This window comes from Quercus lobata, chromosome 2 (assembly GCF_001633185.2).
Source record: "Quercus lobata isolate SW786 chromosome 2, ValleyOak3.0 Primary Assembly, whole genome shotgun sequence".
Classification (NCBI taxonomy): Eukaryota; Viridiplantae; Streptophyta; class Magnoliopsida; order Fagales; family Fagaceae; genus Quercus; species Quercus lobata.
Window position 1 is genome coordinate 7,974,263 of NC_044905.1, and position 19,628 is coordinate 7,993,890.

At 35.9% G+C, this 19,628-nt stretch overlaps 3 protein-coding genes across 11 annotated transcripts; 1 reads left to right on the plus strand and 2 right to left on the minus strand.

Annotated features, from left to right (window-relative positions):
* Window positions 1-3,415: 3,415 nt before the first annotated feature.
* On the minus strand, window positions 3,416-7,107 carry LOC115974305 (outer envelope pore protein 24, chloroplastic-like). Of its 2 annotated transcripts, none has more exons than XM_031094585.1 (3): window positions 6,789-7,107; window positions 5,886-6,245; window positions 3,416-3,756 (listed from the first exon to the last, which is right to left on the minus strand). In XM_031094585.1, the coding sequence occupies exons 1-3, from the start codon at window positions 6,993-6,995 to the stop codon at window positions 3,676-3,678; spliced, it is 648 nt and encodes a 215-aa protein (XP_030950445.1). In that variant the 5' UTR covers window positions 6,996-7,107; the 3' UTR covers window positions 3,416-3,675. The 2 variants fall into 2 exon arrangements, with proteins under 2 accessions (XP_030950445.1, XP_030950446.1); XM_031094586.1 differs by lacking the exon at window positions 3,416-3,756 and adding an exon at window positions 4,068-4,424 and having other exon boundaries at window positions 6,789-7,090.
* Window positions 7,108-10,285: 3,178 nt separating this feature from the next.
* Window positions 10,286-16,676, plus strand: LOC115974306. 8 transcript variants are annotated; one of them, XM_031094595.1, is made up of 7 exons: window positions 10,286-10,473; window positions 11,730-13,093; window positions 13,181-13,794; window positions 13,877-13,952; window positions 14,641-15,017; window positions 15,892-15,990; window positions 16,113-16,644. In XM_031094595.1, exons 2-7 carry the CDS (start codon window positions 11,800-11,802, stop codon window positions 16,392-16,394), a joined length of 2,742 nt encoding a protein of 913 aa, XP_030950455.1. In that variant the 5' UTR covers window positions 10,286-10,473; window positions 11,730-11,799; the 3' UTR covers window positions 16,395-16,644. The 8 variants fall into 8 exon arrangements, with proteins under 8 accessions (XP_030950455.1, XP_030950447.1, XP_030950449.1 ...); XM_031094587.1 differs by having other exon boundaries at window positions 11,730-13,794; window positions 16,113-16,676; XM_031094589.1 differs by having other exon boundaries at window positions 11,701-13,794.
* A 977-nt stretch (window positions 16,677-17,653) lies between these two features.
* LOC115978274 (transcription repressor OFP7-like) lies at window positions 17,654-18,623 on the minus strand. The gene has a single exon (XM_031100298.1). The coding sequence runs from the start codon at window positions 18,542-18,544 to the stop codon at window positions 17,792-17,794; it is 753 nt and encodes a 250-aa protein (XP_030956158.1). The 5' UTR covers window positions 18,545-18,623; the 3' UTR covers window positions 17,654-17,791.
* Window positions 18,624-19,628: the final 1,005 nt, after the last annotated feature.

The following is a 19,628-nucleotide window of genomic DNA, read 5'->3' on the forward strand; positions in this document are numbered from 1 at the left end:
TTAAAAATGGGTCCCGCGATACTATTCACACATTTAAAAATTATTTTGCTACAGTATTTTCAGTTTCAGCAACAATAAACTCAATCCAAACGGACCTATAAATAGATGTATTATATATCATTAACTACTCAAGTGGGAGCTCCACAAGGAGTTCTATCCCTATAATAATTTATTAAAAAAAGAGTTTAGATAATTTGATGAATGTTTGTTTATTTGTTTTTTTTTTTTTTTTTTTTTTTTTCACGCAAAATACATGTATGGACAAATCACTAACCCAGCCTAACCCAAACCAATCCGTGCAGGTTGGGTTGGGTTAAAAATTTTGTAACCTAATAAAATCATGAAAAAAAGTAAAAACCATCCAACCCGATATACCCAGTTAAAGTGCATCACACTATCACTAAAGACTCCTACCTTGGCGGTACTCCTCAACAAGACTCCTACCAAATCTTACTACCTTGGCAATACTTTGGTCTTTTAAATTAAAGATAGAATTGGGTTCTTAAATACTGATATTTGTTTTTCTTGCATACCATACCGTGCGGCATTCTTCCCTTCTATTCCCAATGTTTTTCAAATCCGTGATTATCAATGTACCTATCACACAAAATTCTGTTTATATTCATTATGTCTTTTAAAGTTCTATGTTTTTCTTTTCAATTATGCAGAAATAGGTATTTATTTATATTAAAATTTTAAATATGCGAAGCTACAGTTTACAAACTTTATATATACTTCTCAAACAATCCTAAATATTCAGCAGTCTAATTTGTTTGTAGACAAATGCAATTTTTATTGTAATTAGTAACATTAGGTTATTATTTTGGTTTATAGATTAATATACTTGTTAGGAACTGAATGCTAATATATGATCAGTTTTCAAGTCAGCGTTCATTGCGGATTTTATTGGGTTGCGGTGTTCGAAAATTGAACCAAAATTCACTTACATATTTTTTTGTCCTCGGAGAAGTTTCTCTTTAGAAAATTTCAGTAGATTGTGTTTTTTGTCCTTGGATTGTATCATGTATGGCTTTTGTTCTTATTGGGTCTTGTTTGATTTAAGTGATTTTTAATTTCACTGTTAAGGTTTCAAGTTTGTATATATAACGTAGTATTCAAAATTCATCTCCTCCTCATTAACAGGCAGTCAGATTGATTACAATGGGGGCAAATTCCCAAGAAAAGAAAAAACAAAAAGTGGACACACAGGTTGGATTTGAAGATCTATGTCCGGAACTTGTAGAAAAAATCCTCTCTCATATCCCCTTAAAACCTCGTACAATATTGAAGTGTGTATCAAAGACTTGGTGTGATTTAATAACCTATCTTCGCCACTCGAGCTCCTTCAAATCTTCCACAAGCATAGTTTATGATCGTAGGAGACAAGACACAATGGGTGAAGCCATTTTCATCACATTTGAAGACCAAGGGGGAGTAACTTGGGGACAAACCTCTCTCTCACTCAGTCACACATTCCATGGTGGCTTCTTGCTCGATTCTTGCAATGGCTTGCTCCTATATTTGGCGATAGATGAAGAACGTGTTACAAAGGATGGAGAGGCTTGTACAAAGTTTGTTGTTTCAGACCCTGTTCTTAACCAATGTCTAGAAATTCCTTTCCATCAGAGATGGCACTGTTTAATTTTTGCAGCTCTTGTCTTTGATGGGTCACAAAAACACTTCAAGGTGAAACATTACTCAACATACAGATTCAGCAAAGTAATCAAATGCTACATTTTTTCATCTGAAACAATGGAATGGAAAGAACATGAAGCAAGAGTTTTAAACTCCTCGTTTTCAAATGATACTAGGGGCGGCAGTGATGCTTCACTTTACTGGAAGGGAAAACTCTATAGTACATGGGGCAATAGCATGCTGGTTTATAATGTTGAAAAGGGTTTCTTTAATCTCGTGTCATTACCCAGAATAGGGCATTGACTTAAGGAAGAATTATTGTGGGAGGCCGAAGGTCAATTACATTACTGTCAATCAGGATTTGGAGGATTTCATATATGGACTTACGAAGACTTAAACTGCAAGTGGTTGCTCAAGCAGAGTGTGACAGATGATGAATTGAAGTTGCAAAATTGTGTGTTATTTCTTGATAATGAGGAAAAGATAAGGTTCCTAGAAAGTTCACATATACATGTTGTTGCCTTTGATGACGACTTGCAAATACTATATCTTAAAATTTCGGACGCTATCTTTTCTTATAGCCTAGAGACTCGACAATTAGCAAAAGTCATGTGCTCTGATCCTTCTTTTTCATTTGACTTGCACGAATTCGATAATTATTCATTAATCTTCAAAGCTTACCAGTTTAGACAATAGTCTTCTTTCACATACTGGCCAAGAGTAAAATGCCTCGTAGTTTCATTTGCTCCAAATGTTTTGTCAATATATTCTAAATTTGCTCTAATTTTGACGTACTATGGATTTTGTGACTCAATTTTCAAAATGTAAAAACTTCATAATATTGTGTTTCTTTAGCTTATAGATCTATCCCTTAGGTTTTATGTTTTATGGCTTTGGTTCTAATTTGGTCATGTTTGGTTACTTTGGTAAAATTCTTACTAAAAGGAATCAATGTTTTAGTAAAAGCATTGTTTCGTTGATAAGATAACAACTTGTTGAGGAACAAATTGTACCATTATGGTGATTTTTGGAGCTTCAGACAAAAATTTGGAAGGAAGTCTTGTATGTTATTTAATTAGATATTTCATGTATTCAAAGCAACCTCTTGTTACTTTGTTTTGATGTTTACAAGCTATCGTTACTGCTAAATGAGCAGTAATTTTGGCTCGTTTTTTAATGGGAAAATTTATTTTTTCAACTTCTTTATCAAACAAGTTTGCAAATTTTGGTTTTAATAACACAGTATGACCCATACCATACTAAATTTTTTAGATGGAAGTAGGCTTGAGCTCTATAGTTTATGATAATTTCCAATTGGCAAGACACTTTTTTTAAGAAACAGAAATTGAAGGAAAAAAAAGATATTTACCAAACATAGCCTATTTATCTTAGTATTAATAGAAAATAATGGTTGAAAAAATTTGGAAGCTTTCAGTACAAGCACCAATTTTTAAATTGAACAGTCAATTTCAAAAGGCTGCATCTGGTTCCGGGAAGAAGCTCAACGTAAAGGACTCAACATGCTCACTTAAAACTGAACAAGCTCAAAGCACATTTAACGTAGGGTACACAGACCCAACTTCTCGAGCAAGCGAACTTCCGGGTCAAGATCAAGCAATACCATGAGTCCAGGGCCAACTTATCCAAACACAAACAATCTTGGCTCAGATGATAAGCACCCTACCCGCACGGTAATTGTTAAATAAATTATACCAAACCTCTACATCTGCCTCCCTTGCATGCTACACTAGTAAAGTGTAGACAAATGAATAGCAAAATGTTGACGGGTTAAGGTTGTTGCACAACTATATTGACCAGAAGTTGATATTTCATAAGAAAAACTAGCAGTTTGACAATCATTGCCAGTTTGCCACTGAGCTGGCCTTTACCAGGATATCAGCTCACTTATAAAAATATACAGTGTCCAAGGGAAAAGGAAGCTCAAAGTTTCATGAATTGCAGCCAATTAGAAGCTGTTTGTCTGATCTTGACAGATTTCAACATGCAAATGAAAAATAAAGAATATATATTCTAAGACAATTAAATCTCCAGATTCCATGTACTTTCAGCAATTAATTTCGGCACCTTATTTTCCTCAGCCAAATTGACAGACGCTGAAATCTGGAAGATACAAAAAGTGAAAGTTAGAATACAACCTAACAAATTGTTTTTTTTTTTTTTTTTTTTTTAAGGGAATCTAAAAAATTGCCTAAAAATCTAAACCTTTTATTTATTTATTTATTTATTTTTTTAATAGTTGTATCTGACAAATCTAACATACAGTTGAAAGTTAAGTGGAGACATCTAACTAAATCATACGAGCATTAGAGTTTAAAAATCTCATTAACTCTTAACTGTACATCCAAATTGTTGAAAGTTAAGTACAAAACTTTGTTTAGCATTATAAAAATAGGGTCCTATAATAAGAAAAGAACATTCCTGAGAAGCATTTCTTAATTTCCAATAGTTTCTAGACTATGAAATAATTAAATTATACTCTATACGTAGACAGCAGACCAACAACATTTCTACGGACCTTTTAAATTACATAGCATATAATTTAACACTTATCAATGATATTGCTACCATTACTATCATCTCCACCACACTAGCAATGCAGCTACAGGAATACAACCTAGTTTCACCTTTGACATCACCACTACTGCATTCACTCCAAATTCATTGCCAGCATCAAAACCACTAACACAACTTTTGCCAGTACCTCAACTATCATTTCCTGATTGCCACCTTATTTAAGGAATCCCAGCCAGCCATTTCCAACACTACCCCTGACAATTGCCACAGTCAATCACTCCTACAGTACCATCATGACAAACACCAATTTCAAAAACATTTAGAATACTTTTTTATTGATAAGTTTACACAAGCACCCGGTGGTTTTGAACCTGCAACATTACCTTACCCAAGTAAGTCTAGAGACAAACCCAATTACACACCCGAATCCACAACATGCTTAAATTTCACCTTGTGATTGATGTGCCTAATTTTTTTTTTATAGCAAGTACCCGATGTGGTCCTATGTGTAAGTGCTGAAATCCAATCACAAATTGACACCCAAGCATGTTGTAAAATTAGGTGTGGATTTGGGTGTGTTCGTAGGCGAACTGTACCTTACCCTCTACCCTTTCTTATGAGTGGATAAGGTGTTGTTTGAGCAATAACTCATTTGCAAAAATTTTAAATTTCTAATACAATGATCATGATCCTCAATGCAATTGCATGTAAAAAATAAATAAACTATCTATTGCATCATCACAGCCAACTGGCCCTGAAATTATTGAGAGAAGACGTTTGACATTAACGCATTTTCAATTACAGAAAACCCCAGGTCTTTTGCAAATGATTTAAAAAAATAAAAAGAGCAAAGACTTAACCCATCTTCAAATTCAAACCATGCCAGGAGACCACCATTTATGAGGAACAACTGAGAAATGTTGTGCTAAAATGGTTTACTTATACTATTTAGTTACCTAACAGTAACAAGACACAACGACAAGAATGTAAAAGGTTTGCTAGCAGGTAATTCTTATTCAGCATTAAGTTTCTAGTAGAATTTTAATGTTGTAAACCGCTGAATGTGTGTTTAGAGGAGATAAGCGTGAAAATTAGAGAGCAAAAACTCATATGATCTGACTGATCAAATATACAGTCATTTTATATAAAATATGGATTGCTTAAAATATGTGGATATAAAGACTTAAATTTGAAGAAATCAAAACAAAGACATAAACTTGTTTTCTTTTTCTAGTATGCAATTAAATTTTGTTACACACATGCAAATGCATAAACATACAGTCAGATCTTCACAAAATCCTAGCTTTCATGAAAATAATAATTTTTAAACAAAAGTATTGGGCATGTAGTAAGCTGTTGTTAGCACCAGCCTCCAAATACTAAGAACCCACTCAGACCATAACTAAAAAGATAGTGAGACTTTGACAGATTTTTCTAGCTTAATCATTTGAAAGGTTCAGGTATACACTCCAACAAGCTCCCAAAAGTTACTAAGTCATGATTAGAACTTTGCCTACCAATAGATTAGCACATCCAAATTCCAAAACTTAACCACAACAACCCCATTTTTAACTTAAGAACACTAATTATCAATTCAATGCAGACCTATAGTTCAAAAAACACATGCTTCTCTAAACATCCAAATCCAAATGCAAATAGGGAAAGCAAGATTAAAAAACTCTACTGATAACACAAAAACAGGAATTCATATATACCTTGAAAGCCCCTTGGTGCTTCGAGTTCCTCACCCACTCCAGTCCAAGCACGTTGCTCGACGTTTGATATGAAGCCCTAAACACATCATCATCATAAACCCTACGTGATACCGCAAAGTCCCACGAATTCTTCGCCAAATCATAGCTCGGCTCAAAAGTATTCACTCCTCCATGCACATAAGTGTACTTCAGCTTGCAATTCCCCGACCCAAGGGTGTGATTGGCCGACAACTTGTTAGCCGAATCCAACACCAATGTCCCATCCAGAATGGTCCTGTTGTCCCCTCTGCTGTGAATGTAAGTCAGATTCAACGGTTTCTCCAGAACCCTAACCGAGTTCATGAACTGAAACCGAAAATCCTGCTCCACACACACACAATATCTAACTTATTATGTCTGTCTATGTGTATATTAAAATGTAACAAACCATCTACTCTGTTTGGTAACTGAAAAATCGAATTAACTCACAAGACAATCCGGAACCAACCTTACGGTGCGTCTATAAACTGTTGCAAAACTATGTTTTGAGTTTAAAATGAGCCTTTATAACTTTTTTTTTTTTTTTTAAAAAAAACTGTGAGGAGTTGCTGTTGCAAAATGGAGTTTTGGGTTTTAAAAACGCTCTTTTAGGCTCCCAAAATGACTAACCAAACCGACCCTAAGGGCCCGTTTGGATTGACCGGAGCGGAGGGAGAGTACCAAACGTAGCATAAGTACCTTACAAGTTACAACATGTATTTAAAGTTTTCTCGGGTAAAATTGTTACAAAGAAACAATATAATGGAAAACAAAACCCATTGAAGTCTGTCTGAGACTGAAATGTTTCTCAATTTTCGCTTAGTTTGGGTAAGACTTATGAGAGTGACCAAACAGGACTTCAAAATTAGGAGTGGTGAACAGTACCTTTTTGGGAACGTTGTAATCGAGGATGAAGAAGCCGGGTTTTTCGACGGCTAGAGCCAAGCCGTTTAAGCTGGGGCCGTTGACGACGGTGGCGTCGGTGAGTGAAGCTCGGAGCTTGACATCGCCGGCGTTGAAGGCGATAGTAGCGGCGGCGGCTGGGCTGTTGGTTTTCTCTAGTTCGTATCTGCCTTTCAAAGATGCCTTCATTTTTGGGAGAAATGGGAGGGACAGACTGACAGACAGCGAGAGAGACAAGCGGAGATATCAAGCCTTATTAATGGGTTGTAATTTGTAAAAGGTAAATACAAAAATGTTCCTGCGGTTGGTGGGGGTTTCTTTTCTTTACTTCTTTTTTTCTCTTTTTCCTTTTTCTTTTAAATGCTTTTAAACAAAAATGCTCCCTATCCCTGTTTTCTCAAACAAATTGGAAAAAAAAAAAGCCCTTTAATTTTGGGATTTAGCTTACCTAATGTGCATTTATACGGGAATTATGTGTCTTAAAATGATAGTATTCCATTTTGGGAATAGAAATGGAAGCCTTACCCCAATTTTAATTTAATTTTTATTTATTTTCATTTCCAGTTGGTCAAAACTTTAATGTGTTATCTTGTCCAATGGTTGCATACACTCTCATTCGTTGAAGTCCACCTCATGTGACATGGATGTTATATATAACCATTACACAAAAAATATGGACTATGATGATGCATAATATCATAGAGTTGTACGTTTAAATGAGATTTAGAAGGCATGCAAAATAGAGCACACGAAAACTAGGAATGGCACAGTGTGGTGTCAACCAAGGTTAGGGCGTAGCTATAAATTTTTATTTAGGGGGGGCCAACTTATGATACTAATTTATTAGTTTATACAAATTTTCATAAACACATACATTTATACACACATAATTTAGTATGTTTCATAGTGAATCCTTAAAATTTTCATTTTTAATATAAGTTATCAAATTGTCTACTAAAGTGAGTAAAAAAATTTCAATTGAACTAATGAAGTATTCAAATATATGAAAGATCCAAGATTTTAATAGACACAAAAAATACATTTTACAATAAAAAATAAATGCGAGGAAAAAAAAAATTTCTCTCCGGAGAGTTTCACTAATCACCTAAATTTGAATGAAGGACAAAAGAATTCAGAACTTGTAAGCTGTTAACAATATATATATATATATATATATATATATATGTTAAAGATAATAATGATCATTGTGCTACTCACTTTGGCAGTGTAAGGCATTTTGTTAAGTTCAGACCATGTGAGATATTCTCCATTGGAAAACTTTTTTAAGAACATCATTGGACTAGCTCAAATTTTTTGGGGGGGGGGGGGGTGAGTCCCTTTTTGTAGGCTAATAATTAAAATGTTAAATATTTATATATAGTATTAAAGTATTTTTAAAATTATGCCCCCCCCCCCCACTCATACAAGTAGCTCCGCCCCTGGCCAAGGTTCTTCTAATGCTTAAGTATGCATTATAAATCCATAAAATAAAGTATTAAATTGTTTAGGAATTTCTTTCACATATTGGCATTGTGGTGTTTGGCATTCTTATGTGAATTCTTGATTATTACTCCAATATTCTCACCCATTCCCTTTAGTTGGGGTGTGGAAGCGTCATGGCTACAATTATAGATAGTTTTATTCGGGCGTGTGCCCACGTTTAGGAGTGGTGGATTAATTTTGCGTGGACGATGCTCTTGTATCATGAGGATCGCGCTTTCCAAGTTAAGGAGATAAATCCATTAGTAATTGTATGATATAACCGATGTCATCCAATTTTGAGGCAAAAATTGTAGTGTATCTAAGGAAGTTGTTTCATTGATAAATATAAAAACAAGAACATGTGAAAAGTACCTGTGCAAGCCTAGGACCCAACGTGCTTGGTTAGCTCTACGGTTAGGTCCTCAATTTACTTGTATAAAGTGGGGAATGAGTTTCCTACAATGGGAAGACCTCCTGACGCCAATATGGCGGCACAAATGAAAGAGATTTTGACCCGGCTTGTATCCCTCTACCCCTTCGTGTATCCCCTGAGGAGGCCTAAGCGTGATAGTGAGCTTCTTATCTTTTGTTAATCCTCACAGCTTTTTCTCGTGTGTGTCTCTCATCTTGATTTCCCCAACCCCCTTTCTTACTCCTTCGGCCCCTATCTATAGACTTCCCTTAGTGGGATTGTCATGATGATGTGGAGGGTTTTTAGGTTGGTGGGGCCCTTCTAGGATATATTCTTGACTGGATGGGACCTGTTTCTCAAGATAGATGTGACTATCTTGATTGGTTTTCGGTAGGTGATTTCCCCCAAGGCATCATCGTTACCAAATAGTCAGGTCCTTGATATGTAGCTGATTTCTAGACCGGCATGGCCTACTACCCGTTATTGGGCACGGGGTTCTCGAGTATACTGAAATTGATGGGCTAGGCCTTTATATCATGCCTACACAGTACCAATAATATATAGAAAATATATGATTGAAATCAACACACACAAAAATAGACTAGTAAAATTCAATAATTAAAATCATTAGGGTGTTGGGGTTTGTCCGCTAATGTCATTAATCATTCACTACCAATCCAATTTTAGTACACAATTGGGTAATTAAACACATAAATTATACAATTGGAAGATTTAGAAATAAGCTTTATTGTCAACACTCTATTTGGTTGATTCTATCAATCAATCGTCCCAACAATTTAGTTCATAAAACAATAAGTTTATTAGAAAAACTCAATAATATCACTTACTTTGGAGGAAATGCAATTGCAAAAGCAATACCTAACAATATTATTGCGTTTTGCTAGAAATGTTGTAAAACCATATTTTAAAAAGTTGTTTTTTCTAATGGCAAATTGAGAGGTTGGTTATGAGAGAAAGGCCGAGCTAATTTTAGGCAGGTAGAATATCAAGTTTTGAATCACGGATAAGAAATATGAAAAAGAGTCTAACTACATGTGAATTTACTACAATAAATTTATAATCAAAATTCATTTAATTTAAATAAATTAAAACTATATTTTAATTCACTTCATACTCTACCAACTACAATGTGCTACTGTATATTATTTTTACTTTCCTTTTAAAAGTAATTAAAGTTTAAAATAGAAAAAAAAATCATACATATGAGTTGGAGGATTTGTATTCATTCCCAAATCCACCTCATTGCCTCGTTGGAACCTTTTATCATCACCATGATAAAACAATAATAAATCAACGGCAACGGTAACATGGTAGGCATACAACATGTTAGCACTCAAAAAAACATGTTTCCCTGGTGACCTTTTATACATTTATTTGAGACAACGCCCCCCTCACCTTCCCGCCAAACAAATTGGCGCGAGCGCGGGCGCGAGAAATCTGATTCTAAATCCCTTTCAAACCCTAAACACTCTTTTCCATCACTCTCCCTCCACATCTCTCTCTATCTTTCACCAATCTCTCTCTCTCTCTCTCTCTACCCATTTTCACGATCTAGCTCCAGATTGCTCTACCTGACTCTCCCAAGCGAAACGGTGCGTTCAATCCAAGGTCCATTTTCACGATCTAGCTCCAGCTTGCTCAACCTCACTCTCCCAAGTGAAACGGTGCGTTCAATCCAAGGTCCATTTTCACGATCTAGCTCCAGCTTGCTCTACCTCACTGTCCCAAGTGAAGCGGTGCGTTCAATCCAAGGTAAAGCCATTCAATGTAAGCTTATTAGTATTATGATTATTTGAAATGTTCACATTAAGCAGCTAGATCTGTATCTTCTGAGTATTTTCTCTTATCTAAATGGGATTTGGAGATTTTTTTTTTTTTTTTCGGTTTTTTCAGTTGTGTATGTTTTAAGTTTTTTTATCGCTCTGATTATAGGGTTTCTCTGGGTTTGGTTGAATTTCTGCATTTGCATGTTGATGTGTTTTTTTTTTTGGAACACTTTCAGAAATTTTGAAACTAAGGCTGTGTTTGGTTGTTGGGATTTGGGGGGTCTTGATTCAAGTTTCACATACATGGGTGCTTTGTGGAATTCAATTTTGACTCCTTAGACTTAAAAACCTCAACAACTGTTCTACAAGATAAGTAGATTGCTAGAATTCCTGAGAATTTCCAAAGTCCCATCCAATTTTAAGCAATTAAACACAGCTTTCAAGAAGCAATGTGAATGGATTAGAAAATGAATTTACCCAGGCTTACAAATCAAATTTTAACGATATCTCATTGCTTTTGTCAACTAAAAGTATACGTTTTGTTGTCCTTGAAATCTTATTGTTATTAGAAAACGAATTATTTGCTTATCTAAAGTTGAAATTGGGTAATTATACTTGAAATATTGTAACTAAAGGTATTGGTTTTGCTGTTCTTGTTTGCACACTGGTTTCCACCATATGGAAAACTGAGGTTGTGGAGAAATGCATGAAATCAAGCATGCTAAAAATCAAATTGGCAACACACCTACACACATGTGCGTGCTCAAGCTTGTTATTAAGAATTTTAACACTCGCATAATAGGGTCTTTCTCTCTTTATCAACTTTCTATTTCTAACTTTTTCTTTTTGATCCAATCCAATGATTTTCAGTGGGGTCCCTGCCTCCTGCCCAATAACAATGCAGCTCCACCCTGATTGTAGTTATGTTGTATAAAATTTAAACTCTGCATAAGAAATGTCCGATATTATGTTGATCTTTCATGCCTTAGTTTATGTGCAGTGGACATTTTTTCAGAAGAAGAATATCTAGAAGTTGTTTCATATCCTAGTCTGAGCTAGCAATTTTTAATGGAAAATTATTGTTTTATTGTGAGTGTTTGGTTTGTGAAGCAGCTCTTAAGATAAAGGGTATATTTAAATCAGAACTTTACCATCATTTATCACTGTTCCATTTACGATCACATTGATACTTTGTGTTATTGCATTTGGCCAGTTAATGAGTAAAGTTGCCGTTTGCTTCAGGCAGGCATTATAGCTACGGTACTGAACATCCCTAAACTACTGCAAAGAGTATAAGTTTCGTCTTCATCTAATGGAGTTAAGGAGTTGCAATCATTTGCACTTTATCCAGGCCATTAAAGGTAGTTTTGTGACAAAAATCCTCAATGTTACTCGTGGAAGGCCTTCACTCACCTTCAAGAAGTTAGAAGACATATATGAAGTTTTAGATGCCAAAAATCATGATTTGCTTCCAATGCTTCAGCCAAAGGACAAGAGTGAAAGTTTGTTGTGTGATAGTGATACGACTGAGGTCAAAAGTCCCCGGCTACATACAGTGGAAAGAAGAACTGTCAAAAGGGAGCCTGAAACATATGACTTATATTGCCATGGTGGTGACAATGGAATTAACAATGACTTGGCTGATTTAGAATTTAGTGATATGACATTGAAGCAAATTAAGGATAGATGCAAAACAAAGAAAAGGAAACGTTCAAAGTGTGTTAAATTAAGTATAGAAACTGCTGAAACTTCCTCCTGTCCAAGACAAGAATTTTCTGACTTAGAAACAGATGAAGAAGATCTTGACCTCCAGGAGCCTCTTAGTTGTTGGAAATCCAAACTTTCAAAGAAAATGAAGGCAAAGAAAAAGCATATGAGAAATCATGCCTCAGCTTCATCTCAAAGTTCCATGTCAATTGCTATATCTGAACAGGTCCCAACTGATACAGTTTTGCCCCAGTCTAGTGGGGATTTGTGGTCAGTTATTAATATTAAAGTTGAGGATCCTGAATCTGATCACTCAGATTGCCAAAATGTCATGTGTGTTGGTGATGATTATTCCTTGCCTTGTCGTGAGCCAAAGGGTTCTTGTGGAATGGTAAATAATGAAGTGTGTGGGAGAGCTAATGAATGTGTTACGGAGACCCAGGTGTCAATTTCATCAGTGGAAGAGCCCCAATATTGTGTTACTAATGAATTGTGTTACGAGTATATGGAATCTGCAGATCCCAACTTTCTTCAGATGTTAAGGGCCTCAGGAGGGAATTCTATGGAGGTGGAGTCCTTGCCTTGTCATGAGACAGAGGGTGGTTGTGGAATGACAACTAGTGAATTGTGTGAGAGGGCTGATGCAGGTGTTTTGGAGGTGTCAATTTCAAATGAATTTGTTACGGAGACCCAGGTGTCAAATTCATCAATGGAAGAGCCCCAATATTGTGTTACTAATGAATTGTGTTATGAGTATATGGAATCTGCAGATCCTAACTTTCTTCAGATTGTAAGGGTCTCAGGTGGGAATTCTATGCAGGTGGAGTCCTTGCCTTGTCATGAGCCAGAGGGTGGTTGTGGAATGACAACTAGTGACTTGTGTGAGATAGCTGATGCAGGTATTTTGGAGGTGTCAGTTTCATTGACAAAAGAGCCAGAATATTGTGTTACTAATGATATGTGTCTTGAGTATGTGGAACCTGCAGGTCCCAAGTCCATTCAGATTGTAAGGACCTCAGATGGGGATTCTGTAGAGGAGGATAACACAGAAACAACCAGTCACGAGTGCTCAGGTTTTCCTGTAGCAGATTCTGAGAAAAAGGAATATTCCCATTCAGTTCTGCATGACATCTCCCCAGGAACCATTTCTTCAAGCATCAATCATAGTTCTTACATTTCTGATCTCTCTCAAAGTAGTTCTCCTATGGACGAAAACAATGATATTAACGTTCAAGCACCTCATATGAGCATTTGTAAGAGCACTCAGTTCATTGAGTTAGGATATGGAGGTGATGCATGTGTGTTTGAGGATGACATTGTGGCTGATTTACCTTCTAATCCCAAAGTCACTGTTATTTCCAGCCCATCTGGTGACAGTAACTTGAGTCCTGATAGCTGTTTGGATTCTGTTGAGGATAATTCACCTACATCTGAAGAGAAGCAGCCCCAAAAGTCTGCCTGTGCTAATGCAGAAATAAACATCTCAGCAGGGATTCATCCCTGTGATGCTACTGATGAGCTTATGATGCCAGTTGATTTTGAATATTGTCATCATTCAAAGCCGCAGCATCCTCCTGAGAGGCTGCTTGCAACCAGAAAGGTATGTGACTATCTATGTGATAATTATTTGGCTTGATTTACATATGCAGATTTTGTGTTTCATCATGTGCTTTCACTTTCAGGTCATTTCTCCAACTTCCCAAGAAAGACTCCGTAAGGCTATGGATTCCCTTGAGTTACAAGACAATGAATATCACAGTAAGTGTATGCATTACCATGTTTGGATCTATGGAATCTTCATGTTTATGATCAATGCATGTTCTCCAAACTGGTTTGGATGGTGATGAATGATGATACTGTGCTGGCCAAGTGGACAGGGTATGCCAAATATTAAAAATAAAAAGCCAAACTGAATGATATAAATAAAATATATGGCAAATCCTGCATCTCATAGGCAGGAGGGATATATATATAAATCATTTAAAATATTTTTTACAATTTTTTCCTGCAATGTTGATCCAAAAGAGAAGGAAATGACAAAGTAAAGAAAGCCTGACATGGAGTTCATGGAACTGCCCTAGAGGAAATCCAGTTGAATGGTCAGTAAGAATTCTTGACTATCATTTCTGGTTCCTGGTACAGTTTTGTAACAACTGTTATTTGTGGAACAACAAACAATTCCTGTGTGGCCAAAGAGCAGCAGGGGGTTTTCTAATCATATTGAATATAAGTAAAGAGTAATTTTTCTCTTTACAACTTTTTAACAGTAAGATCATTACTGAATGCTAAGATATAACAGGTTCTTTTATTCAATGTTCATTTTGGTCATTTGATTGTAATTCCATTATGTGAACTCAAATTTAGTTATAATTTTTTATATTCTATTTTTGTTATTTGAAATATTTACACATTCACTATCTATTTTTTTGGGTTGTAATGATGTCAGATTGTCGTGGGAAATTAGATTTTGAGAAGAATAAAATTGGTAGAGTTGAAGGACCTGATCTGATCAGGGGTGCTGAACTTGGTATTAACCCTCAACAAATTACAAGGAAACGAAAGAATGATAAGCGAGGCACCCCTCCCAAAATTGTTCACAAGGTTCCTAATCTTTCTGGTGCTGTACCACGTTTTAGCACTGGGTGCACCTCTATCCAAAGTTGTTCACAGAGTGCCATAGAATTCTCACAGCAGCAGATGAATGACTTTGAATGTCTTGCCGTGAAACTTACAAAAGAGTTGAAGTCCATGAAGGAAATTCTGGAAGAGAGGTTGCTCCCTGAAGCCTGTCCAGCATCTTCCTTCAAATATAATGTGGATAGGGTGAGTTATTATACAATTTGGAAATCGTTGTTTACTTTTTTGTGGGTAAAGAGGCATGGTATGCCAGCCTGGGTTTTGAAGCCAAAATGTTTTTTTTTTTTTCAAAATTTTTAGGATGCCTCAATTCTGGTAAATATAAACCCAATTAACGTATTAGTTTTATTGCATATCTTACCATTAAAATTTGACACTGGCATCCGAATTGCTATGCATCCTTGACACAGCAGTTGAATCAAAGACATGTATACTCATACTTCCCTCTCTCATTTAATCTTTTGTTGTCTCATAATGGTCTGTAGAGGTATGTACTTGTCAAGTTGTCTAAATATTGGCTTGCTTGATTGATAGGGTCTGATTTTTTTGGTATCTACCATTCTTTTTCTAGTCCATTGTGTGAATTGTATGGATGTTTACAGTCCAAAGATTAATATACTTTTCCTTGTCTATTTTGGAGACTCTTTTTGAGCTTTGCTGCTCTCTTTCTTGGATTATTTGTAACTGGGTTCCATAGAAGTGAAAACTGGATCCATTATTCGTAAATCACATCCAACTTTGACAAAACTGCTGGGAATTTAACCTTGTATTTCACCTGTCTTTGTTTTAATGATCCTATAAATTTTGCATAATGCCTTTTGTCTCCTTCACAATACTCTCTTGCATGCTGATTATCTTGTGGGGTTGTATAGAATATACGTTCTTTGTTCTGCATACTCTAAAAGGAAAATTTACGACTTCTATCTAAACTTTATTTAGGCAAAATAATTGTTTTTGCATACAGATTATTACACATAAAATGTTTTACATAATTTTACAACTTCACACAAATGCATGGGTGCATATAGAGATCATGCTTTTAAATTCTTTATATTGGCAGGCAAGAATGGCCATTAAGAATGCAACTCGAATGGAAGAAAGCACAAAGAAATGGCTTTCAATGATGGCAAGGGACTGCAACCGCTTTTGTAAAATCATGGTTTGTTCCTCTTCTCATACTATTGAATTTAATTGGATCTTGATTTTGGAAACAAAAAAGTTTAATTACTTGCTTTTGGTTTTATGGCATATTTTAGAATTGCTTCTTATTATTAATTGCAGAGAATGACTGAGAAAGGTTCTGGTTTTTCTGGAAATGTTGCCCAAAAGGAAAGGAAGGAATCTACTTCTGCCTATGAAGCAGTAGGAATTTTGGTCAACCAAGTACAGAGATTGACTGAGACAGGTTCTTCTTCTTCTGGAAATGTAGTCCACAAAGAGAAGAAGAAAATTACTTTTGCAGATGAAGTTGGTGGAGAGCTTTGCCATGTCAAGTTTTTTGAGGATGACATGGTATCTTTGTCAGAATCTATTACTGACACTCAGGAATTGCCGGTTAATTAGCTTTGAGATACTTGGTTGTTGTACAATAGCATTTCTGGTATCTAATTGATAGAAGCAGAAGGAAATTGCTCGAGTCACGGAGGCTTTCCATAACGCTTACTGCACATAACTTCAAGGTTGGCCCGAAGCAGTGATATCAACCTCCTTTTCCTGTTATCTACTGATTCTTGTTCATATTTCCATTTATTTGCACTGTATTGTATGAAGAGAGCTAAATCTTGACATTAAGGGATTAGTGATTGCTTAAAAGATAATTTATTTGAAGATTCACTTTTCATCTGTCTTTTGCTTTTAACATCAATTCAGTCGCCCTTTGTTAACTTCTGCAAATTATTATTTCATACAAAAAATGAAAATAATATATCCCCCCACACAACCATATCCGGTATCCCTTTATTTCTCTTAATCCTTAAACCTCACGAACTGACTCAAATCTCCTTTCCTACTCTAAAACCACTAGGAAATTTTGGATGCTTTGCGTGTGTGTGTGTGTGTTGGGTAATCCTGGGTTCGTGTTATTAGTTCATTTACTTGTGCCCAAGATATTGTGTTCACATATAACCTGCCGTTAGAAACTTAGAATGTTGTGACACAGTACGATTGATGTCATTACCGGTAAAGTCAATCATTGATGTCAGCGACAAAATAGTTTTCGCATTATATGCATGGCGTGTTCGACTATAATAACTAATAACATACAATGTATTGATTTTTATTTTTGATAAATATTAAATATACAGGTGACAGTTTTTTATCATTACAAACAAACCAAAAGATTAAATTATGCCTAGAGGCTAGAGGCTAGAGCTTATTGGCTCACTGACAGGTCAACTGTTTATAACTGTATATATAAGATGAGCTTGGGTTGCTTGCTCAAAAAGAAAAAAAAATGACCTCAGGTTTGCTTGAGTGAAGGGAAATGAGGATTTGAATTAATTTATGTTTTTTCTCTATAGAATGACTTGGTAATTTTATTGAACAACAAAAAGTTTAGCCAAGATAAAATTATTTTAGGCGTTTAAAATTTTTAATTTTTCACAAATGATATATAGTACGCAATTGCTTTTTTTCTTTTTTTCCTTTCATTTACAGGTTTAGTTTATTTCTAATATTTTTTTTTAATGGGTACTCTTTATTTTAATGAAAAAATTGTCACATTATTTACTAACTAAATAAAATATGAATATTAAAACTAACTACTATTTGTTATTGTGTATTTAAAATAAAAGAAAATCACATTTAAAAAAAATATAGAAGGTAAGCTAAACAATAGACTACATTACTCAAACATATATGTCTATTGATTCTGATTAAAAAAAAACATATATTTCTATTGTTCACCCCGTGAAATCTTCAACATATAGCCACAAGAACAATAAAAATATTAATAAAAGTAATTAACTTTTAGCTTGAAGTCCAAAAGAAGCTCGGTTGTCCTCAGGTGAGTCACAGAACAAGATTTCCCAAATCTCAGAGAAGGCCTCGACAATAACTCCGTGATGTACGCGTGAATTCAAAGACAAAAAACAGTGCAAAAGTTCTTCCAAGTCTGTGGTCTCAAACATTTGCTTCTCCAGTATCATCTCCAACATAGACCTCTTGAAATCCTCGTATGGATTCTCTGTCTTCTTCACCACCGCATGGCTCTCCCTCACTTTCCCATTCCCACGCACACCACTACACTCACTTTCCAAAGCATACCTTCTCAGCTTCCGACCCTTTTTCACTTCATCACTTTTACTTATTTCCTTCTCTTTGCATTTCTCGCTTACACTCACCAAAGACTCACTCACAAACTCATTAGAACAATCCTTCGTAGAAACTAAGGTTTCTTTCTTCCAAGTGCATTCTGCTGGAGATGATGATGACGATCCAGTGATGCTGCGGTACTGTGTGCATGGTTTTAATCGGCAGCCACAACCGACTGATACGGTATTTGATGACACGTGGCGATTATTTGAGGGAGGAGAAGTGTGTTCTGGTGTTGAAGGTGGGGCTTTGAGGCTTGGGTAAATGATGTCTTGTGCTGTGGGGTTGACCGGAGATAGCCGGTATATTGCCGGCGGTGATGGATTGACTGAGAGAGTGAGAAGGTGTTTGGGACGACAGAAATGGAAGAAAGGGAATTTAAGCTTGAAACGTTTAGCCATGTCTGAAATGATTTTGAGGTTAATCAGCTAAGGCTGCTTAAGTCAAATATAGTGTGTATATATACTAAAAGAGAGGCCGGCATTGAAAATAGTAACCATGCCCTTAGATAGAAAGTCTAACTAAGGATATGTTATTAATTATGAGAAAACATTAGGTCAGGCTGTGGCGTAAAACACTGGTTTTACGCCATCCAATAGCCTTTCGCCACGTCACCTATCACTTAAAAACAGAACGATTTCAAAAAAAAAAAAAATATCACGCTGTTTTCCTTTGCTTCACCGCCTCTTGTCCTATATACGTTCCCACAAGTCTCACAACCCCTCTCTTCGCTTTCCTCTTTCTCTAGACTCTTCCTTTCCTCTATATCTTCCTATCTCTCTCTCGCTCTCTTTGTGTGCAAGCCATCCATGGCGTCCGATTTGGAAATTAAGGCCAAGGAAGCCTACATCGACGACCACTTCAAGCTCGCAGCCGAGCTCTACTCCCAGGCCATCGAGCAAAACCCTGAAAGCGCTAAGCTCTTCACTGAACGCGCCCAAGCTAACATCAAACTCAACTGCTTCATTGGTTTTTTAGCCTTTCTTTCCTACCCTTTTTGAGTTTTTCTCTTTCTTTTCTCTTTTGGGTACTGAAAAAAATTGTGGGTCTTTATTGATTTGACTATCTCCTTTTATTTTTTTTTTTTTCCTTGTTTGGTTGCTGAGAAAACATGAGGAAAATAAAATTGAAGACGTGGGTGGGAAATAAGTGAAGAATTTTAAGTCTATTGTGTTGAATTGTTGTGTTTTTTTGGCATTATTGTTGTTGTTGTTGTTACTGTTGTTGGGTTTTACCCCATCCTCTTGAGTAAAACTAGAAAGAGATGGGGTTTTCTTTTTCTTTTTCGTTTTTGTTTTTTCGGTTTCTTGGCAACCAAACATACTTTAGAGTGTTTCGTCCTTACGGCAAAGGACACGGTGTGGTGAAGTAGAGGAAAACGGCGAGAACTTTTTTTTTGGAAATCATTTTGTTTCTCTTTAGGATTTAAGTGATGGGTGACGTGGCGAAGGGCTATTGGATGGCGTAAAACCAGTGTTTTACGCC